Raw genomic sequence first — 23,805 nt, forward strand, 5'->3', positions numbered from 1 at the left:
GAAACCTGACGAATGATCTCGCCGTCGTCGAGTTCTGCGCATGTCAGTACAGCAGTGTCAGCACCTGCGAAACTGTCAATGAGACGGTGTCCGGAATCACAATGCAACCACTGCGCAAGTCTCGGCAGAACATTTTCCGCATCGGTAGGGAGCACATCGGAAGGCGACAAATCTTAGGCCTCCCGGCACCCGCTGGCCGGCATTCCCCAGCGCAGTGTGCGCGGGCACTGTCGGCGCCATTAGACACTTGACAAGGTGTTTCCGTATACCGCGTTGGATCACCGAAACCTCGACACAGCACACAATGCAAACACCACCGTGCCGACACCAGTCACACAAGCGAAAAAAAAAAAAAAACGTTGCGAAAAAACGCGGCATGCTCGCAGCGTCGTGCGCGAAGAAACAAATCAGCTGCTGGATTGTCTTGACATGGCTTACTAAGCTGAAACCGGAACTGCTGCAGAGCCACTCTATCGAACTGGGCATAACCGATGATGATGAGCGGGGATTTCCAGTAGCGCCACTTCGTGGGGCAGCAAGGAAGCTCCGTTCAAAACAAAAATGGCGTTCAGCAAGTCAAACCATGCACCGGTCAGAGTCGGTGCATGGTGCTCTCGACCGAGTTGGCTCAAGGAGTGTCCGAAAAATCAGACGAGAGGTTGCAAGGTGTCCGAACTTTCGGCAGTTGTTATACATTATGGTCTATGGGGAGAATGGCGGTGCCGCGAAGCTTACCGAATAATCGGGCATGTCCGAATTTTTGGAGTCCGGAAAATCGGTCGGCGACTGTATACCGTGACCCCAGGTAGTCAAAATTAATCCCGAGTCCCCACTGCGGCCTCCTAGTCATGTGATTTTGGCACATAAAACCGCACAATTTAATTTAATTAATTAAAATCCGTTGCAGAAGCAGCGTCCTTCCTGTCCTGTCCTTTCATTGTTCTATGGTGTTTCTTTTTTCCCATGTCGAAGCTTTCTGTGTTAATGATGCTGTGGGTTTGGTGCCTTCTGGCTCGTTTTCTCTTTCCAAATCTTTACTTTCACTGCATCTTACAACCTAACACGAGTGTTCATAGAGTTCAACAGTCTGTTTGCTGATTGTTGACCTGCTTTGCAAGCTGAGCACTCCAGACGAGCGAGGAAGTGCTGACGCGTGTTGTGCTGGCGTTCCTCTGCAGCCCGCTGTGCGACGGGAGGCCTGCACCGGCCTGTACCGTCTCTGCCTTGGCGTGGACGCCGATGGCCGCGGAGGCCAGACCTACATTGGTCCCCTGCTGGCCAGCCTCCTGGACTTCCTGTCTGCCGCACAGAGCATGCAGCCCTTGCATCACGATGTGAGCTGGCGGTCTCTTAGAATCGTTTGCAAAACCTAATGTTGATATCTAAAGTCTGAGCGTCTCTGTGTGGGTTGTAAAGCGTGCCTTAGTTGAAGACTTAGCACTGTAGAACCCCGCTGATGTGTTCCTTGTTGAGTTTTTTTTTTTTTTTTTTTTTTCTGGCTGTTAAGTGGCCTGTTTTCACAGTCCCGCCCAACTGACTCTCGAGCATAAGGTTCTCAGTCGATAGGTCGCCATTTTGTCCTGTTTTTTTTTTTTTTTTTTGCATCTTGCATTGCATTTAAACTTGGCAATTGGCGAAATGCGAAAACACCCGTGTACTTAGATTTAGGTGCACGTTAAAGAACCCCAGGTGGTCAAAATTTCCGGAGTCCCCCACTACGGCGTGCCTCATAATCAGAAAGTGGTTTTGGCACGTAAAACCCCATATATTATTATTAACCAAACGGAAAGATTCTTGCGGGACAGTACTGCAAAGTGCGCAACAGGTATGTGGTTGGCTCACGCACACCACCATCCCACAGCCAGAGAGGAGGAAGCAAGCTTCTATGATGCCTGTTTTATTCACATCGTCAGGCGGCGCTAGCATCAGAACACGCACCGTCTCTCATCATAGCTGCCAGCTACGACTATCATTATGGCGTCGCTAACTGGCCACTCGCTGCTAGGCTAGGAAGTGTGTTGGTAGCAGTGAAGCTGAAAGACAAATGGCAAAGAAAATGCAGGCACATTGATTTTTATAATGTCTTTTAATACCTTGAAGGGTAAGCTTGAGGAAATAAACAATTTCAACTTAATACCACTCTGCTTTCATTTTTTTCGTTGTAATTTCCCGAATGTTATTTTTCCATGGCTCTGTAACATGTTCTTTTGTGCCCTACCTGGAAAAATGCATCAGCGTGGTTCTGCTGTATTTATTTCGACTCCTTCTGTGACGTGCACCTAGGTCTTAGTATTGTAGTGTTTTCGTGTTCCAAACACTTGAGAAAGCAGTCAGAATTTAAATCTGCAACTTCGTGTTCAGCAGCGTATGCATGCGAAGGTAACGGGGCATGCGAAGTAACAGGCTTACGGGGCGAAGGTAACGGGTGTTTCGGTGCTGAATTTAGCGCAACGATTTAACAACAGGCTTCTCAGTTGAGTGAAGTAACTCCTTGGTCCCATCGATTTCGTTAAATTGTATGTGATAACCTAAAGTCTGTGTTGCTCCTTTTTTTTAAAGGAGGGTGAAAAAGAACCGTACGGACCTGGTTGCCGAGACTACTTCTTTTTGGTGTGCCAACTCGTAGACAACTTGGAAGACGATGTGTCACCCGACCAGGTAAATTTTTTTAAACATTGCTTTCAAATTTTAATGTTGAATGCAGTGTGACAACTAAAATGCTGGTGTGTGCACAAGCATCAACATGACCTGCGCTGCTTTCTGCAGAAACCTATTGTCGACTTGGACAGCTTGGCGTCTCGTGTCGCTGAAGCCATCTTCAACAGAGACGTACGAGAAGGGGCTCTGCAGAGTTCTCAAGATGACGATGGCTTGTACGGCCTGCTTTCTCTGGCCACAGCTGTTGCCAAGCACAATCCTCCGTTCAAGTTCAGCAAACAGGGCCAGGTGGGTGGACGGCATGGCTCAGTTCTTTAGTCTTTAGCATTTTTTTCCTCATTCCTTTGTCTTGCCTTTGCCTCGAAGGTATACTGAAGCTCATTGTTATCAAGTCGTTGTGGTGTCGAAGAACCTGTCAGTGCAAAAACTTTGTCACGAATCTAACTGTTTATTGGGTGAACATAAGACCAGAAAAACAAGCAATGCTCAAAGCACAGCGGTATCGGTGTGCACACTCATTGAAATTTAACTCGTGGGTCAAGTCTGTCCACTATTTATACGTGTTGCGCAGTAAATTCTAGAGTAATCAACGGTGCTCGAGTACGTATTTGTGCAGAGCACACATTCTCATTTGACAAGGCCCTTTTGATACAAAATCGGCAAGGACATCCAAGAAATTTCGGACAAAGCGGCCCCCTTGTCTTGTTCTGAGGGATAAAGTGATCGACCAGTGAAGCATTGTTCACTGGCAAAAAGTGCGCAAGACATTATTGATGGCACATTCGACTAGTCATTTCCAAGTGCCCCTGGGAAGAGTTCAAAGGTCGTTCAACAGAGTAGCTAAAATTTGACGTGGCAATAGCTATGCTCATTCTACTCTCAGAAACTCCGTCTCAGAAACTTTGAGCCTAGAAAGACTTAGTTCTAACCTTCCAAGTTCTCAGACTGCGGAGAAATTTTGTGCTGGTATAAATGTGGATCAATTTGAATGATCTGAAAATATCCTTGTATTAGCGTGAGTTTTCAGAAGCATGGTTTCTGCTATGCAGTGTACTAAATGGTTACAGAGGTAAAACACTAAGCATGCTTCATTAGGACAAGGAAACTGTCAGTGTTATTCAGCCAAGTATTTAGTCCGGGATTTATACTTTCCCAGCTTGACATCAGCCTCTGGTCATTGTCAGTAAGCCTCAGTGACTGCTCGGCAATGCTGATCAAGAATCGCTCATAAGTGCTGATTAATTGACCAGTGTTGTACACACGGGAGCAATAGTTAGGAGACCATAGCACTGGCAGAAAAATTGTGCCACAGCGGTTCAGCGTGGAATTCCATCTGTGCATTGCAATTGTTGAACATGCAGGCGTTGCCTGTACCACTTCATTTCCAGCTCTGCACCTAAGCTGTGAAAAAGTAACATTTTTTGTGACGCATTTGAGCCTTGTTATAAGAAGCACGATTATAACAAGGCAAACCTCAAATGTTTCTCGCTAATCTCAGCCTATAATAAACATTGGATACAACAGTCATTTTCATGTCCGAGGCGACTTCGTTATAACAATGTTTGACTGTATCTGTGGTCTGCAGACTTTTGCTAGTGACTGTACGTAGCTTATCTGTTGTAAGCCTTCTGCCATGCCTACCGGTGACCACGCTCTGCCCCCGTGTCATTTCAGGAATTTGCCCTGGGCATAATGGGCTGCCTGTTCACTGTGAGCAACCAGAGCAGCCAGAGGCGCCTGCTTCCAAAGTGCAAGTCATCCGGGGTGCGGGCCGCGGCTTATGACCTGCTCTTGGAACTAGTCCGGGGCTCCGAGGACAACTTCCGGCTCATCCACGCCCGCCTGCTCCAGCAACACTGCCCGAGTGAGTAACGTGCATTGACAGGCCCTGTGCTTCCTGTACAGAGCTTGACGCCACATTGCGAGTGTGCTGTTTTTTTTTTTTTTGGTAAGGTTGTTTTTTGGTGGCAGAGTTGTGCTGTCATTTAACTTGTTTAATAGCTCAATGTAAACCTGTCATAACTGCTTGAACAAGTTTTCTCATTAACTGGCCAGGCCTGGCTGCTGTTAGCTTTTTTTGGGTGTATTTAGTTGTTGAATATACCGTAGGTGATACTCTCATTAAGAAAAAAAGAACTCTTGCCACAAGGACATTCAGAATCGGGTGGGGACAGAAGTTTCTCTTGAAGGTTCAAGTGGGGCATTTTGGCGGGACGTTTTGACATGCACACTTGGCGCGAATCACTCAATGCATGTCGGGGTGGGCCTGAATTGCCAGACTCTTGCTGGTGTTTTCCTACTTATGTAATGTGTTAAGGTGGCGACAGGAAACTGAAACGAAATCGAGCTTGTGGGCAATTCCTTAATACAATGTCTGTGATGCTGCCAGAGCAAAACATGATGCTCATGACGAAAGATGCTTTCCTGGAACATATGAACTGGTAAAAAGGAAGGGTAACTGTATTGGGTCATCTTTTGTCTTCTCAATCGCGAACATTGGCACTAGAAAATTGTAAGTAACGGGGTCATATCACAATGAGGTTCTACTGTAGTTTGGGAATCCATGTATGTAGGCATGAATGTCCTCTTCTGAACAAAAGCAGCCAACCAAGGGTTCCTTGTTAAAGCCAATGTTCTTCTCTGCCTATGAGCGTAACTTGAATCTCTTATCTTACAAGACAAGTCAAGGGAGCGCCATATTTCTGGCTCTGTTATCCTATGAGAACGCGACTGAAGGCAACCGAAAGCATGCATGTCTGTTATCTTACCTAACAACCATTTGAAACGACTGTGCATCTCTTGGGCCTGCTTATCTTACTAGACAATCAAAAGGCTGCCATGTGTCTCTCCCACTTTGATGCCACATTGTGTGCCTCCTGTTTACAGAGTCGCACAGCCCCTATCCCTGGGACTACTGGCCTCATGAAGATGGCCGCTCCGAGTGCGGCTATGTGGGCCTGACCAACCTTGGGGCCACCTGCTACCTCGCTTCTTGCATGCAGCACCTGTTCATGCTGCCTCAAGCGCGTGCTTCTATCCTCTCGGCACAGGTGAGCATTGTGAAGTCAGCATAATTTTTCCTGGCGCGTGTCTTCATAGTGTGTCTTCGTTTGACCTGCACCGACAACGTCGGACTTTGCCAGTGTGTTGACAGCACTGATTTCACCATTATGCATAAAGGAAACTTGTTTGATACCATTGCCTTCCTTTTTTCTCTTTCTTATTCTACAGTTGCAGTCACACTTGCATTTCTTTTTAGCATGGATCATGTTACGTTGTCATTCTGCATTCAAGTTTTTGTCACGCAATATGTGCATCGCACATGCATTTAGCCCATTGCAGTGAAATTTGCTTCTATTTTTCTTTTCAGACGATTGCTGAGGGAAAGCACGGCCAGACACTAAGGGAACTGCAGCGAATGTTTGCATATCTCCTGGTGAGTTCAAAAACACTGTTTTTTTCCCGTACAGTTCACATGCATTTTTTTTACTAGAGAATGACTGTGTTGGCGTATCTCAGTTGCGCCATGACAGGTAGCCGTGCCACTCCCTGTGTAAGAATCTTCGATAAAAAATACACTAATTGTTATTGTGGTTTGGTAAGGTTCCAAAATCTAACAGTTCAAAATCAGCGCCTGCGTACGTCAATTGCGAGTCTTCACTGTGCTGTTTATTTGTGCCACAAATATTCAGTTTTCATAAACAGTACACCAGCTATCCCATGAACAAATTCTTTTGAACTCGATGTTATAGTTGGCAGCCCCCTTTCAAATAGAATGGAACGTTGTTCAAATAGAATGGGATGTTGATAATGCTCCCATTGTCACTTGTTATAAATCTGTACTGATAAACTCATGCTTTGCGTGTACACTTTTTAGGAAAGTGAACGAAAAGCCTACAATCCACGAAGTTTCTGCAAGGCATACACAATGGACCATCAACCCCTCAACACTGGGGAACAGAAAGACATGGTGGAGTTCTTCACAGACCTGATCAGCAAGCTGGAAGAGATGACACCGCAGTTGGTACGTGACAGAGTGTTTCTGTTCTCCTTGAAAGGCCAGCTGAAATGAAATTTCGGACCACTGAGAAAGCCTAGTTCCTAATATTGCAGGTATAGAGCAGGCTTTTATTGAAAAGTTTTTTTGTCGGTGATAAAAGTGGATGCATCATGAAAAGCTTGCAAGAATAGGCATTTTTGATACCAAAACATATAAAAAGAAAACCATGGCTGGTGTTTCTTTCATAAGAATCGGTAGAACACAAAAGTGAAACGTGTCTTCACGGAAGCTGTTGCATGTTTGCTTCGTCAACACACGGGCTGCTGCAGCGAAAGGCACCCAATTTGTGGGCCGGCGACCGTGTTGCAGGTTTGCTTGGCGCGCAGCGTCCTGTTGGCGAGTGGCGTCACCGCTCGCCAACAGGGCGTACGCTGTGTTTGCTGCACAGCATGCGCCGCGAATGTATGAAGGTGTTCTGCTTCACGCTGACATGTCTCTCGCCGGACCAAAGCAAGATTCACTCATCAAAGTCGTTTCCTTTCCGCACTGTTTACCATAGCAGTTTTACAGCGAAGCTGTTAAGGGCTAGTTTCCGCACTATCGCGTCCGCGTGTAGAAAAAAACTGTCGTCATCAGCAATGGCTTGAGCGTCATCGTTGTCTTCCACAGCTGGTTCCGTTGCCGCTCATCATTCCAACATAGAATTTCACTTCTCTTCCGTCATCGTAATGGGGAGGCTGCGTTTACAGCGGTATGAGCCATTGCTTAAGGGGGGATGAGGGTCTTGAAAACTTTTTTTTTTATTTCTTAACATATCTTCTTGAAAATTGGCATGTAGATATATCTTTGAATGCTGATCCCAAATATATATTCAGATTTTATAGACCTCATCTACAAATGAAGATATTGCAAAATAATTTATCCCACATAGGTCTTTTCTTACGGGCCATTATGATAATTTCTTAATTAAAAAAACTAGTTTCAAAGAATAGCTGTCATTTCCAAGGGCCCACTGCACATCCTAAAGCTAAAGAAATTTTTAAAAAGTGATCATATAGGTCATGAATGAATAACAAAGTATGAAGAAAAAAACAATGTGGGAGTAATTAGCTTACATCTGACCTAATTGCTAGTCTATTGGGTTTAATGAAAAATGGAAAGCTTTAGGATGTAGTTGAGGTTTTACTGAAAAAAATGATACCTAATTCAATAAAATCAGTTGATGCAAACATTATGAAAAGTTCTGTTAGGCAAAGGCATTTGATCAAAAAAGCAAAGCTGAGAAAATTGCATTCAAAGTTTTGCTTACTCTGCCACTTTTGTTTACCTATCACATGGAAAACTTTAATGCTTTAGCATGCAGCCCAGTCATTACTGAACACAATAACACCAAACTCACAGAAATCTGTTCATGTAAAGATTGTGAAAACCTCTGTATTGCATTGGCACTTGACAAAAAAAAAAAAAAAAGCTCAGAAAGTCGTCTTCACTTGCTGCGCCGACGTTCATTAGCTCGAACTTGCGGGAAGTCGCGGACTCCTTCGCCAATGAAGTTTTAATGTAGTCTGCGTACTTTTCACGCCCCGCGCACTCCGCGCAAAACACCGTGTCGAAGCGTTGAGCACGCGAGCTCGGTTCAGCCACGTCCGTCGTCACTGTAGCGGTGTGCGGAAACGCCGAAGTCGACGTTAGGCTTAGGTCAGCCGGCTCGCCCGCTTCCGACGACACGGAATCCGAAGCGACTTGCAGCGTCTCAAAAGTTAGCATTTTCGACGGGCTTAGTCCAGGCGCATCCACCGGCACTGCAGAGACTTGCAATAACACCGAAGTTGACACCGATCGGCACTGCCCAGCCGCGTCCACCGGCGAAGCTGTTGTTGGCGAGCTCAGTCCAGCCGCATCTAACAAGGGCACAGCAGCTTGCGGCATCACCGAAGCTGTAGTTCTCGACGATGTAGCGCTACTATTTCACGCGCGCCTCTTTTTGCTGACTGCTTTTCGCGTGCTTGCTTTCAAGCGCGCGTCTCGTGCCATCGTGACACGCGGAACAAAGACACCAGGCACGCAAAAGCAAGAAATTCGTGGTTTAAAGAAGCGACTCAATAGCCAAAATATCTACAAGAACGATAAAGAAAATGGCAGAACGAAAAATACTAGGAAACAAAGAGGAATGCGAAAAATGACGTGCGCGCCGGCGAAAGCAGACGACGCGATGGAGTCGAACAACGCAGCCGCGGGGCCGCGGCAGGCGTCACGGCCAATCAGAGGGCTGCGCCTCGGGGAGGCGCCCGTTTCATCCAATCAGCGGCTGTCTCGCGACGATTTCGCGCTTGAGAACGGGTGCCTGGGGTGCCGATCGCTCCGCTGCACGAGGGTCTACTGCGTGCCGAGGGGCGCCAGAATGGAGAGCGGGAAACCAGCTTTCAAACGAGACCAAGATGGCGCCGATCGGTTCGCGTCGCGCGGAGCTACGGCAGCTTGCAAATGAGGCAAACCTTCGCGCTTGGCGTTCAATTTCGGCTCACCGACGTTTCTAAATTGCCGTTTTTTTATACTTCGAGTAGGAATTGAGCCATAATATTTTGTAGAGGCATAGTTGCGACATTAAAGACTTCAAAAACGCAATTTTTAAAAATTGCCATTTTTGACCATTTTTCGCGATTTCAAGACCCGCGTCCCCCCTTAAGGGAGTATGAATTGTCTTACGTGATGGACAGATTTAATTTTAAAGCAATTTAGTTTTGAAGAATCACAAGCTGCAATGGCATGCGGATGCTGCTAACCACGTCACTGAGCAAACTCAAGACATCGAACGCAAGTGACAACGGTGAACTGCGAGCATACCATCACTGACAATGTTCTCTCCGTTTCAGCCGAACGTGTGTTTAACCTCATTAAGAAACACAGGTGTAACCAATAATTGAGAAAGACTTTAATGAACCATTTGGATTAACCCAGTGATAAACACCGGGGCCACACGTTTCAGCTTTGCTTGTTAACCATCTGTACAGAGTGCTTGGGCGGTAAATTTTTTTCTTAGTTGGTGCCATCATAAGGGAAGCAGTAGGCAGTATGTAAGCGCTGGTGATGCATGAAGTTGCACTTCATAGGTGTCACAAGCTAATCGGACACGAAAGGCAAACCATATGTGGTAACTGCATTGTCACATCAGAAGTAGGCCTACACTGCCTACACCAGGCTACACCGCATTGAAGCCCCTGCTGCGCTGAGACTACCGAAGCGCTCACCGTTGGCGCTCGTTAGTGTCGTGATGCAGTACTTCACTTCACTGCTCATAGATGGCCGCGCCATCGCCGTCAAGAGAGGCCATATTTTATGCATTCACGCCGACGTCACATCCATTACAGGAAGTTGATGGTGCACCTTGGCATAATACACTTTCGTGTTAAAAAGTGCCAACACTACCAAGGTTGCCGGAAATGGCAAAGAGCACAGAATGCTTAGAACCAGTGTGGTGCTTTTGCCGCAACCTCAAAGATTGGGTGGCACTGAAGATCTCAAAGGCCAAATTTCGGGATGGGCATCATATCCGCTAACCACCAGGTTCTTGTGTCGTCTGCTAAGGTACCGTTTAGAGGCTCTTAAAAAAAATCTGAACAAAAATGTTCTGTTAGCAGCTCTGCTAACATTGCCTCAACAATATGTGCTACTCATTTATAACCAATTTATTTTAGCCAAAGCAAAACTTAGTCCCAATGGTCCTTGAAGGATCCTATGAGAATGTCACCTAGACGCTTAAATTAAGGGCACCTCTGTTTCTTGCAGAAAGAGCTGGTGAAACAACTCTTCTGTGGAGTGCTGTCCAACAACGTTGTTTCCCTGGATTGCAACCACATCAGTCGGACGTTGGAAGAGTTCTACACACTGAGGTGCCAAGTGGCCGACATGAGGAATCTTTACGTGAGTGGGGCATTCTTTTAACTTCCAATCTGTTCGACCGTGATGCGAGTGTTCTCCACGCTATTGGGATCAAAGTTTCGAACTAAGGCATCTGTTCTTAAACTGGGTGGTATCTTTCTATTTTACTGGTCTTCTGAGGTGTGCCTAGGCAGTTTGTCCTCTAGTGTGGGGTGGGGTCAGTACAACCAGACATCCCCCCTGGCTCCACTTAAGACTAAGTGTGCGCCGGCATTTTCATAGGACATGGGCAAGCACCTACTGCTCTCAATCACGTGTGCCCGGCACCTTTTTTTTTTGTTCTCAGGAGATTTCGCAGCCAGAAAACATCATACGATCGTAGTTTGGCGATGTACTGAATGTTGGTGCTGAAAGATTGTGTTTTCTGGGAATGTATTAGGTGTTAAAAAAAAAGCATGACTGTGGGTGGTCATTCTTTGTGTTCTCAACCGCGAACGTTGCCGCTGGGAAATTGTACAAAATAGGATTCTATCATCATCACTGGCGTAGCAACAGGGGGGGCCGGGGGGCCGTGGGCCCCGGGTGCAAGGGGCCAGTGGGGGGGGTGATGTCATATACGTCTGAAGACACTCGGAACTTGTTGATATCCTCGCCTTCCTCGACTACAGCCAGGAGGGGGGGGGGGGGTGACAGAAGACCTATGGGCCCCGGGTGCCAGACGACCTAGCTACGCCACTGATCATCATGGTTCTACTAGTATTTGAATAAAGGAATTGGAATTGGTCCAAGCTAAGGCCTCCTCTTTATACAGTCTAACATCAATTTATATAACTAACTTGGATATTATAGATTGTTGCATGTAACGAAGTAATCTAAAGTGTATTTCGCTAATATCGGTGTGTAAAGAATGTATCCTTTAACAAATGTCTAATATGAGGAAGGTATTTTTGGGCTGGATATGACTTCATTATAACATGGTTTCAGTATGTCACTGTCTAAACAAATCTGATATCTGCTTGCAGGAATCCATGAATGAGCTCACGGTGAAGGACACACTGGAGGGTGACAATATGTACACCTGCTCCCAGTGTGGAAAAAAAGTCCGGGCTGAAAAGAGGTGCGTGACGCTGCTTCACACGTATACACTCACAAAAACTTTTACGTTATTTAGGAGGTCACTTTGCCACACAATTATTATTCGAATGTTTTGGCATTGAGTTACCACAGTACTGTTACCATTACTAATACCGACTGCCACGAATGCATATTTGCATGGCTTACTGGGCTCTCAATATTTGCTGCAGCCGTTTGGTAAGCTTACTGGGGTGTCGGTCGAAGGTTACCGTAATTGCATAACATACTGGCAGCGCCCAGGCTACCCATATCCTGCTAACTTCTCTGCAACATGACAGCAAAAAATAAATCGTTAAGCCCTTCATTCAGTGTTATCTCTTGTTGAGGACAAAGTATGAGCAGTGTGTTGTCAATATTATAGAGATTGCTTGTTTCTTCGGATGCTGTTAGGCCTAAGAAAAGATGCCACCAAGCCGCAGAAGTGTTTTGATTTCTACCCACCATATGGGGGCACCACACCAGTTAATGTTGATTTGTCTGCGATTTGCCCAGTCCAACACATGTGCTATGTTGTAATCTCCGTCTCTCTTTTTCCTTTTTTTTTTTTTCCGTGCTTCACTTGCAGTATGTCATACCAACAAGGCCGAATTTCTACCCCAGTCTAGCCTTGACTAGCGATGTGGCTGGATTTTCTCCCTTGTGTATCCCAGCTTTGCAAGTGTCATGTTGGTAAACTATCCAAACTGTAGTGACAAATAGCCGAGAGCCCAATAAAATTCGGAACATGCGCAGTCGTGGCAGCTGGTAGCGGTAACGGCAGCATGGTGACACTAAAACGCTCAACTGTCTGCTCTGTATCGTCTGGTGCCTGCACATTTGTTGTGCCTTGCTCTTGCTCGACTCTTGACCCCATCGTTGGATGCTCACTCCTGCAGGGCCTGCATACAGCGGCTTCCGCGCATCCTCTGCTTCAACACCATGCGCTACACCTTCAACATGGTGACCATGATGAAGGAGAAAGTGAACACCCACTTCTCCTTTCCCCTGCGGCTGGACATGTCCAACTACATGGAGAGCAACCTTCTTCCCAGCCAGGCACGGCAAGGTGCGTAGGTGTGGAGGGGTTAAGGGCCAGCTGCAGCAAAATCTTGAGCCGCACAGACACGCCTAGTTTCAGATATCGTAGATGTAGAGCAGCCTCCGTACAAAAATATACATTTACATCTGACTTTGCGTAACCCTCAAGATGGATTGCCACTCGCGATATTCGCAATTGCAAGTCTCCGCAGAAGTCACTGTGATCTAAGAATGGTGTGTTACATGTCAGTTTGTGCTACCTCTTATGGTAAATTATTGTTCATAGACTGTCTATGTATCCCATTAAAGGTGTGTACTCAAAGCAAGCTTTAAAGTAATGCGTGCTACCTTTCTCCTCCCCCCCTCCCTTATTTTTTCCTGCTTTATCTGTGCTATGCTTACGCAGTTTAAAGTTCACATGGTCTCTCTCTAGCTTTGTGCTACTCTTGATTGGACGACAGCATTTTCTTTCTTGAAACTTCCGCCGTGCTGAATCCTGCAGAAGGGATTTGGCAAAATGCTCATGCATGCGTGCTACATTACACGTGGTAAAGTGTGTCGTGCATAGGCGAGGAGTTAAGCTGTTTATCTCTAACAGTGAGAAAATTTGTATCTTGCTCTTCTTTTGTTGTTTCTGCTCGCAGAAAATGGGGAGGAAAAGAAAGAAGCCCCGGAGGAAAACACTGGAAGCTATGAGTACGATCTCATAGGCGTGACCGTGCACACAGGCACGGCAGACGGCGGCCACTACTACAGCTTCATCCGAGAGCGGCAAAACCCTGGCAAGGACAAGTGGTGAGCTCTCTTAGTTCGTAGTGGAGAAGGAATACCACATAGTAAAGTTTCGAGAGTCATTTACTGGCATTTTGCATTTGAACAGAACACACTTCTTTATTTTGTATCTTTAATTGCAGCCTCAGGGGCCAGCTTATGTGGTTGCTCAATGGCTATGGTATTTTACTACAGAGCAGTGTGAGGTCATGGGTTTCGACTGTGAGCCGTCGTGTCTGCAATTGACGGGAGCGGAATGGAAAAAAATGTACTGTGTCTTTGGGTCTACGCTGAAGCACCCCACATGGCCGATGTTACTCTGGAGCCCCCTGCTATGGTGTCTCTCATACATAGGACATAGGTTTTGCATATTAAACCCTACAACCTAATATTTGCGTTTGCGTTGAATGTGTTGCAATACAATAATGTAGAGTCATCTTGTGTGGCTATTGACTGATCAAAGAAGTGCAACTTCAAAAGGCTCATTAACATTTGACACATGTGCTAGCACTGTGTTGATATCCTGTTACGAACCCTCAGTGCCATGAGCACAGGGACACATCGACTTTATTAATGGATCTCGGTACTCGTGCTATGCAGAAAGCATTGTAATTTTATGGAGTTATAAAAGATTAATCCAGCTCTTTGCAACACGTCTCTCCCAGGTTCCTGTTTAATGATGCAGAAGTCAAGCCTTTTGACCCCTCACACATTGCTGCTGAATGTTTTGGAGGAGAGATGACGGTGAGTAACATGCATCCTGTGGTTGAGAAATAAAGGCCTCAACTTTTAGAACTAAAAAAATAATACTTAAGCTGACATTGAATGTTATTAGTTTAGTCTCACTTGTGTCACAATTCTGTCAGCACATTGCAAGCGACCTCAGCTGAATCTGTCTCCAATGTTTGTCTTATTCACAGAGCAAGACCTATGACTCTGTCACAGACAAGTTCATGGATTTTTCCTTTGAGAAGGTTTGTGTGAATTTGATGCTTTTCTTGTGTTTGCTTTGTCTGTCATTGTGTGCACAACCAGCACAGTGCACCTTGTCACTATTTTGGTTTAGTATTACAATCAATAAGGCCAGCCAGAATTCATTGGTTGTAATCTTAGTTTCGCACACTAGTATTTGCAGAGCTTGCTTACAGAAAATATGAGAGTGTGAGGAATCGGGCGAACTTATGTATAGAGTTATCTTGGGTAATCAATATTTGGTGAATTGCGAAAGCTTGCGACCTTGGGCTAGATGGTTTATCTTCGAAGGCGTGGGAATGGCTCGAAAAATGAGTATGGAGGCAAGAAAGACCACTTCGAGTGCTGACTAAGTGAGTCAAAATATGCGCGAAATTCTGCTCATCTGGCCTCTCTTTTCCCTGCAATTTTACAGCTCAGCAGAATGATCAACATGCAACGCCAGTTAGCCCAACAGTCTACAGTCCATAACAACTTTGTTGCACAATGCTATAAACAAAGATAATTGTTAATTAGCACTCATGTGGTGTCTTCCTTGCCTCAACCCTTGCTTTTTTGTGCTGTTCCTATACCTCTGGAGATACCGAATACCAAACAGCCACACGAGATGCCAGCTGGTCAACTTAGGTGAACTGGTTTCTTAGTTGTTGCTTCACCAAGCTGACATTATCAAACACTGTCATATGGTGTCGAAAACTGTGAAAAAATTACTATAAGCACAAATTTTTTTCTTCTATCTTTTTCTTCGTTATTCTGTTCTTTGTTGCCGTCGTATATATATATATATATATATATATATATATATATATATATATATATATATATATATATATATATATATAAAAAGACTAAAGGACTGCATTTGACAAGGCGTTGTTTTAAATTGCAGACGAACAGCGCCTACATGTTGTTCTATGAACGGTGTTCATCAGAAAAGCCAGACAGTAAAAAATCTGCTGCACAGACTGCATCCGAAAAGCCTGTCGAAACATCTCTGGAAGCAAAGCCAGAGATGACATTGAGACTGCCGTCTGAACTGGCAGAGGTAAGCGCTTTCAACAAGGCTAAACAAACTTTTTTTTGTGAGCTCGCTTATTGCTCTGAACATCTTGTCTAGAGACCATTCTCTCTTTGTATAGCTGTAGGGCTTTCACCACAAGGGTGTGTTACAGTAACTTCCTAGTTGCATTAGCGGAGTTGCTCTAGCCATAGTGTAATGTCTCGGAAAATTTGTGATATCATTCTCTCTCTCTGCTTTTTTTCCAATACAAAGCCGTGACAGCTTTTCTGCAGCCAGTTTTGGTTTTATTTATCAGGATGTGTATGTGCCATGGCACGAAATAAGTTGGTCGTGTGAGAGCAGGACATTGTCTCATTACCACATTGCGCTCCAGCTCAATCGATCATCTGATATGCTGCTACTCATTACGTGGGCCAATGTAGTATAGTTGAACAACAACAAGCAAGCCAGCTCCAACAGCCAAGACATTGCAGTGTCCTGCTGCAATTAAACAAGACCAAAACTGGTTTGTAGGAAAGCAATCAGAGTAAATTATTGAAGGCGCTTTGAAGCTTGCCATTATTTTTTCTGGAGTTTAAAGGTCCAGGACCTTCATAAAAAAAAAAAAGTCGTAAATATTATGTTCGTATTCCTTTAAAAGTGCACTTGCCAAAAAGAAACTGTCTCTTAACTGCTCCAGATTCACTTCGTTTCCCACATTTCTTTCACTGAGTACCTTTATGAAAATTGCAGATCAACTTGAATAGTGATGGCGGTTTTAGCTGGTCATACCAGGAATGCCATAGGAAATGGAAGTTTAGTCAAACCGTAGTGTAGCAGCCAGAAGTATGCACACTTTAAATTGTTACCATGGGCAGGCTGAGAGAGATATGAGATAGGATAGGGTGTAGCGTCGAAGAACTGAAGATGAGATCTGCAAAATTTCGAGGTCATTTGGTAAATTAGCGTGATCATAATTTATTGCCCATAATGGGCTGACTCAAGATCAAGTGGAGCGGAGCAGTTGAACGCAGGTGTGTTTCACTTGTGTTTGACTGCTACGAGCAGAAGCAGTTATACCCAGTACACTGCTTTGCACAGTAAAATGGCACAGGATGCCAAAGGTGTCTAAATCTGTGTTTCTCTCTTTTCTTTTTTTTTTCTTTTTTTCAGTGGATTTGGCAAGACAACATGCAGTTCTTGCAGGACAAGAGCATATTTGACCACACTTACTTCAAGTGAGTGATCTTCTCAACATATGCACAGCAGAGCAGTCAACTTACTCTTAGGTTATAGAATCTTTTAAAGAAATTAAATAAAGAACTAGATTAGCATAGTTGCAGCCAAGCCAGAGGCAGCAGCCATCCAAGCACTTTTTAGTATTAGAATTCTGCCTTTCTGTAGTCATTTCTTGAGCATGCATGCTGCTGTGAGTAATGTTGATTAGGTGGCATACAAATCGGCACCCCAGCAACAACTCCCTTTGAGTAACGGAAACCGATCTCGAAGGCTACGCTTTTGCTGACTGCTGACTCCTGTTTCTTTTAGCTTTCTGTACCAAATGTGCGGCTCCATACCTCAAACACTGTCATGTGGTGAAGAAGCTACGCTGTTGGCCGCGCAGCTGGGAACGTCGTTTGTCCTCGAGACCCTGATTCACGCCAAGGAAAAGGCAAGTTCTCTTTCATGCGCGTCTTGTGTGTGTGGGCTAGCGTAATTGTCAGTTGTGGTAGCTTGTGACTATCACAACAATAGCCTCAAGGGTTAACTGGATGATTGTGACACGAGCAATTCTCAACCAGACAGAACAGGCTTGTAGAATGGAAAATTACTGCAGCATAGCAGCTTTTCTGTTTTTTTTTTTCTTGATATAATTACATATAGGATGTTAGGGTGGACGAGCTTCCACGGCGCCTGGAAGCTGGTAGCTGTATGGAAGTTTCGTCACGGGTTCACAGGGACCACAGGCTTGGTTCTCTCCTGGCAGCTCGAGCATTGCACTTAGTTCACTAAAACCCCTGGAACAAACTGACATACAAGTAATGAACAGGTTGAACTGCTCATTGTGAGTGAATCGTGGCACCTGTTGTTTTCATGCAGCCTACCATGGCACAGTGGATTGAACTTCTGACGAAGCAGTTCAATGCAAGCAAGGCCGCATGCGAGGTAAATGTCACCACAACCTATTTGTCCTGCTTTTTGAAATGGTTCAAGTGACACTTTCTGTGTTATGCAGTGAAGCATATCAAGAGTTGAAAGGGGTCACTGTCACAGTACATTGTCCATGTCCCTTAATTGTACATGCGTGTTATGTACCGTTCCCTGTCACAGTACAGTACAGTACAGTACAGTACAGTACAGTACAGTACAAATGGTACTGGCAGCCATTCAGAGCTGTTTCTGACGCTACTGTGGTGATTTGCAGCTTTCCTCACGGTTCTGTTTTTCTAGCGGTTTTTCACTTTTCTTATTTATTTGTTTTTCACGGGCCCTTGAAAAACATATAAACAGGGTTTTACCTTAGGTCTCCATTCTCATCCTGTTGTGTGCCTGGCGTCATTCATTCAACGTCTTGGCTGGTTCGTCTTTTTTGTCATTCGTCTCTTAAAACAGTCTTACACCTGAATCACTATGCTGCTAACCCTGCAAATGATTGATCACGCAGATAGTGGCAGTATTTAATATCAGCCCAGACAACTTGTGGCCATCTCTCTCTGAGCCCCTGTGATTTGCCATTCACTTTTCAGTGGTTCTTGGATCACATGGCCGAGGATGAATGCTGGCCCGTGCAAATTCTGATCAAGTGTCCCAATCAGGTGGTGAGGCAGGTAAGGTACCCCTTTCTTGGAGTGTTGGCTTGAAATTGTGAAACTGCTGAAAAGATACTTTTAGTCAGAAACTAGTGATGCGTTAGTAACTGTTCATAAATCTGAAATTTCACACCTGCTTTTTTATTAAGTTCATAAACATTTCTTTTTCTGTTCCTTTAAGTGACATTGAAGTCCTGCGATATAAAGGCAAGGCCTCAGCTCTCATTTAATGTTATGCCATGTTGTCTTGGCTCTTGATGTTGTTACAAAAACATTAGTGGGGCTTGCTGGTCTGTGCCTAATGCAGTGACATGTTTTGACTTGACGTTGTCGCTTGGTCGAACATGCTCCTCAGATGTTTATTTAATTTCAGCTATTTCAGCGGCTTTGTATCCACGTGATCAATCAGCTTCAGCCTGGGCACTCCTCACTCTACCTCCAACCATACCCTGACAGGTGAGACCGCTCGATCTCAATGACATGTTTCATTTCTTTCTTTTTATTTTTTTATTTTTTGAAAAGGGTGGAAGAGAATCGTGTCTGTGTACATATGTTCACGAGGGCACAAACTATCTACCAGTACCTGTCATATGGGGAAATTTTAATATAATTTGTAGGTAATGACATTCGACACGTCAAATGAGGTTGGTTTCTTGCAGTCTACACACCTAAAAAGTAATGTCATCCTTCGGGAACATTTGATACATCAAATAACGTTGGGTTTTTCCGAAATGCACTGCAGAAATGTAAAAGAACAAAGGCCCAAAAAATGTTGCGGTGTGCGTGCAAAACATTCTGGAAGTACTTCAGTTGACATAAATTTGTGATAACACCTGTAACTTTCAAGTCTCGTTTAAATAATCGAGTGATACTTATCCGCACAAAGTCAAAACAAGACTCGAGCCAGGTGTGAATCCAATGCATTAAACCAACATGCCAGATGTATATAATGCCAGAACACGATGAATGCATGCAGATGCTGTCTGTCACTTGTCAGGTAAAATACATAGGAGCTTCGTGTTGAAGAAAAAATAAACAACCTCCTTAAAATTTAACCTTCTTAAGTTGTATTTTGTGCTCCTTTTGCTGTTCTTGTATTTGTTCCGGGGTGGTCTTTGGTAGACAGTGCACATTAGATTCTAAAGCACATCCAGATTATTTGTAAATATCGTTTGCATCTGATGGCTTTAAATATTCCCGTGCAGCAGCAAACTTAGGACTTTACAGTTGAATGTCAGCTGACGCAAATAGCATTAGATGTTCGTGTTTGTCAGGAATGTAAGTTTGCATGTACGCACGTTGCTGGTGAAAGTCACTTGACAGTTCGTGGAGTGCAAACTTCAGGTTAAGAGCAGTCACTTGAAGTGACACTAAGTTTACCCACGTGGCTGGGGTGCCAATCACTCACTGTCACTGTTTAAATTGTGCGCATGACACTATCAAAGAGGCAGTTGATTTGAAAGACTTCGCATCAATTTACTTTCCCTGTGTTCTTTGATGGCATTCTTTTTGCAGCGACGACTCGTCAGACGTGGACCTCAGCCAGATCGGCCAGTACTCCTGCGTCACTCGCTTTGTACGAAAGCTGCTGGCACTGGTGAGTTGTACGGTCAGATCTGCAACAGCTTTTAACACGTGTGGCCACACTTCTGTCTTCAGGTGTGTCTCTTTTAATGTGTCACTGGCTTATAGGGCTCTCTCTTAACCCTTTAGGTGGTGGGTGTTTTTTCCAAAGTGCTACAAACTCAATTTCTGGCTGGGTAACACAGGCCTTAAGTTCAAGTGCTATTTACTAGCGATCTGCTGCTGAACATTCTGCAAGTTCCTTAATCTACAATTTTAAGAATAAGAAGTATGCAAGTAATCATTTTAGTTAGGATAATTAGTGTTATAAAAGCAACATGGCCTCTTTGTCGCTGTCATTGACCCTTGGAGACTCCTCACTGTCGGTATCGAAGTTCTCTGAATCAGAATTCATAAGAAGTTTTTGAATTTCTGCATAGTTAAAAAAAAAAAAAAATGTCTGGGCTTTTTGTGCTGGTTCACCATGTCGGAAAATGAGAGGCATGAGCAACACTGACAGTCAGTAAGCTTTGTCGCGTCGTCTGTCACATAAAAAACAAAACCCACCGTAACATTTTAGTTTAACTAACTTCCAAGCAGATGGTGAAACCACTCTATGGATATTTCACATTCACAAATTATCTTGGGCATGCATAGGGGTGCGCGCCAACAGCCAGACAAGTATAGACCCTTTCAGTGTTAGCACGTTAAAAGTTTGAAGGAGTGGCAAGTTATTTGGGGCCCACACCAGGAAAATTTTAGAATTGCCATAGCAGTGATGAAAGCACAATTTTTTTTTTTGTACTATCAAGTAAGAAATTGACTTCCCTTTCATTGACGTGAATTAGCTGGTTGCCATTTTATTCTGATGAAAAAACTTTTGCCTTGCATAAATTTGCGAGCGGACCTACTTGATTAGAGGCAGTAGGTGACCACTTATCAGTTTACTTGATAAATGAAGAAATTGTATTCATCTTTTTTTTTAATGAGTGCCTTTCACCAAGGTACCATAACAGGGTGTCTAACAACCGGGAAAACCGGGAAAACCGGGAATTATCAGGGATTCTCGATATGTCTGAAAAACTCAGGGAATTGTCAGGGAAATTACAAAAAATGTGGTCAAATCAGGGAATGTGGCCGGTGAGATCGACAAAGCGATGAATACGATCTACGGCTCAATCTCGGAGGCCACGTGCAGAAGCGCCGTTGCTGCACACAGCGTCCCAAACCGGCACGAATACCGCGCAGATCTCTGAGGCGATGTGCAACAACGGCGCTGTTACACACGGCCTCTGAGATTGAGCCGTAGATCCCCGACTCCATGCATCGTAGCTCTCCGCAGTTTAATTGCCACTAAGTGGCGCCAGTAACCAACCAGCAGCAAGCAATCTAAGAGGCAACTGTCATCATCATTATCGGATGAGTATCGCCATCTCTCCATTTTGTGGTAATATGTGACGTGCTCGCGGGTGCACTTGTGTATGCTGTGCTTTGTTCATGGCGGCGGCATTTTGATAGTTTTGTTTTGCGGTGAGGCTGCTTTTGAAGACACTCGAAATCGGCGATGTCACAGTCGACGAAGTGCTCGTTCAATGCTGACTGGACCAACGCCAATGTATCCGACTTCGCGAGCTGGATTAAGCCTGTGCCCAACGATGTATATAGCGCACAATGCGCAGTGTGCTGCAAGACGTTTCGCTTGAGCAACATGGGAAGAACCGCGGTGTCTAGCCACGCTGCAAGTGTAAAGCATAAGAACGCCATGAAGGCGCTGGAAAGTGGCTCCCAGACACGTGTATTCTCGTTCTTCAAGCCAAGCAGTGCAGCCCTGTCAACCGCGATGACCGTCGACGAACGGGCGAAGAGTGCAGACCCCTCATCGATGCCTCCTGCTACATCAACGCCTGCACAGATCACGGTGCGTGGTTTTCTGTTGAAGAAAGATGTTGCGAAAGCTGAGATCGTATGGTGCATGAATGCTGTAATGACTCATGCATCCCTCCGTTCCGTGACATCATCGGCGGCGCTCTTCCCGTTGATGTTCCAGTCTTGTGAAATTGCCAAGAAAATGCAATTAGGAAAAGACAAAGTCGGATATACTATCTGTCATGGCATCGCGCCATTCTTCCGAAAAAAGCTGCTATCAGCTCTTACTGAAGTACCGCACATAGCTGTAGCATTCGATGAATCACTAAACAAAGTAGCGCAGAAAGAACAAATGGATGTGCTGGTCAGATACTGCGATTCGGCTGACGCTACTGTAAAAACTCGATAGCTGACTTCATGTTTTCTCGGCCACACATGTTCTGAAGACCTGACACTTGCTTTCAAGAAAGCCACGGAGGACATAGAGCACAATATATTGCAAGTGTCAATAGATGGTCCAAATGTAAACTTCAAGTTTCTTAGATCCCTTAAGGAAGAACTCGTCACGACAGTCGACAAATCCTGGAAATTGGAAGCTGTGGCCTACATGTGGTTCATGGTGCCTTCAAAACAGGCCATGCAGCAACTGGCTGGAACTTGGTAGTATTTCTGCGGAGTATTTATAACCTTTTCAAGTGTGTTCCAGCGCGCCGCGCTGATTACATTCGCATCACAGCAAACACATCGTTTCCGCTCAAATTCTGTGCAGTCCGATGGCTTGAAAACAGTATGGTGGTTTCAAGAGCTCTTCAAGTACTGCCACACTTAATAAAATACGTCGAGTGTTCAGCTAAAGACAAGAGCAAGCCAAAGTGCACCAGCTACACCACAGTTGAGACGCTAGTAGCTGACACGATGCTGCCGGCAAAACTGGCTTTCATGCTATCAGTTGCTGAGGAATTGAAGCCATTCCTGACCGAATTTCAAACGGACTAACCAATGGTCGCCTTCCTTGCCGCAGCATTGGAGGCTGTCCTACGATCACTGTTGGGAAGGATCATTAAGCAAGAAATTTTGCACGCCGCTGACACGCCGTTCAAGTTACTTAAAATAGATTTGGAGAAGCCCGAGAACATCGTTTTTGTCAACTGTTTTGATGTTGGTTTTGCTGCCAAAAGCAAACTTCGAAAAGCTGCAAAACCATCTCAACTTGCACTGCTTACATTCAAGAAGGAATGCATTTCATTTTTGAAGGTGTGCTCGCAGAAGATTTTGGAGAGATCGCCTCTAAAATACAGGCTAACAACAGGAGTGAGTTGCCTGGATCCAGTCTGCGCCTTGTCAGTGGAGGTTGGCAAAAAACGACTAGCGATTGCGCTGGAAATACTCACAGAGCACCGGTGGCTGACCGGCTTAGAAGCAGAACGGGCGCACCGATCCTATGTGCAAGTCTGTTCGCTGAGCTCTGCACAGCTACTTCTGAAGAACTTTGATAGGATGGCACAGAGACTGGACACCTTGTGGTTTGAGCTGTGCTCACGGAACCATAAGGAGTTGCTTATCTTTGTCAAGATCATCCTCACCATGTCCCATGGCAATGCTGCTGTCGAAAGAGGTTTTTCTGTAAATAAAGAATGCCTCATAGAGAACCTGAACGAAGAATCTCTCATTGCGTAGAGAATAGTGTATGATGGAGTTTCAGCAGCAGGTGGTGTAGCCAATGTTGACATTACAGACAGTATGGTGGAAATGGTGCGTGGCGCAAGTATTCGGTGGAAGGAGGAGCTCAAGAAAAAGAAGCAAGACAGGCTGGATGCATCTGAGGCTGAACAAAACAGGAAAAGGGCGGCCACCCGCATCAAGGAACTCCAACAAAAGAAGCAAAGGCTCATCACTGAAGCACAGAATGAGGCTTCTCTTCTCCAGGAAGAAATTGACGCTTTAAAGTGAAAAATGCGCTCATAATCTCGCTTTGGCACTGCAATAAACTGTTTTGTGAGTGGAATCGTCTATGTGAATTGTGCCTCTGTTCGACTCTCAAACCTTCTTCTTTAATATTCAGGGAATTTTTATTGGAATTATCAGGGAAAACCTGGAAAATTCAGGGAATATCTATTAAGTAATTTAGTAGACAC

General features: G+C 44.8%; 1 protein-coding gene and 1 pseudogene across 5 annotated transcripts in view; both read left to right on the forward strand.

Moving 5' to 3' along the window:
• Nucleotides 1-23,805, forward strand: part of puf (ubiquitinyl hydrolase 1 puf) — a 115,543-nt gene that overhangs the window by 66,305 nt on the left and 25,433 nt on the right. For all 5 annotated transcript variants that reach the window (XM_070521856.1, XM_070521857.1, XM_070521858.1 and 2 more), the window contains 20 exons: nt 1,179-1,334; nt 2,560-2,658; nt 2,767-2,946; nt 4,333-4,522; nt 5,545-5,708; nt 6,029-6,094; nt 6,536-6,682; nt 10,445-10,579; nt 11,560-11,654; nt 12,547-12,716; nt 13,333-13,483; nt 14,125-14,203; nt 14,380-14,433; nt 15,321-15,476; nt 16,605-16,669; nt 16,980-17,103; nt 17,532-17,597; nt 18,179-18,259; nt 18,615-18,697; nt 19,757-19,838. In XM_070521856.1, the coding sequence (XP_070377957.1) occupies nt 1,179-1,334; nt 2,560-2,658; nt 2,767-2,946; nt 4,333-4,522; nt 5,545-5,708; nt 6,029-6,094; nt 6,536-6,682; nt 10,445-10,579; nt 11,560-11,654; nt 12,547-12,716; nt 13,333-13,483; nt 14,125-14,203; nt 14,380-14,433; nt 15,321-15,476; nt 16,605-16,669; nt 16,980-17,103; nt 17,532-17,597; nt 18,179-18,259; nt 18,615-18,697; nt 19,757-19,838 (2,343 nt within the window). The remainder of the gene's footprint in view (nt 1-1,178; nt 1,335-2,559; nt 2,659-2,766; nt 2,947-4,332; nt 4,523-5,544; nt 5,709-6,028; nt 6,095-6,535; nt 6,683-10,444; nt 10,580-11,559; nt 11,655-12,546; nt 12,717-13,332; nt 13,484-14,124; nt 14,204-14,379; nt 14,434-15,320; nt 15,477-16,604; nt 16,670-16,979; nt 17,104-17,531; nt 17,598-18,178; nt 18,260-18,614; nt 18,698-19,756; nt 19,839-23,805) is intronic.
• On the forward strand, nt 21,369-22,666 carry LOC139047400 (uncharacterized; annotated as a pseudogene).

The sequence above is a fragment of the Dermacentor albipictus genome, chromosome 7 (assembly GCF_038994185.2).
Source record: "Dermacentor albipictus isolate Rhodes 1998 colony chromosome 7, USDA_Dalb.pri_finalv2, whole genome shotgun sequence".
NCBI lineage: Eukaryota > Metazoa > Arthropoda > Arachnida > Ixodida > Ixodidae > Dermacentor > Dermacentor albipictus.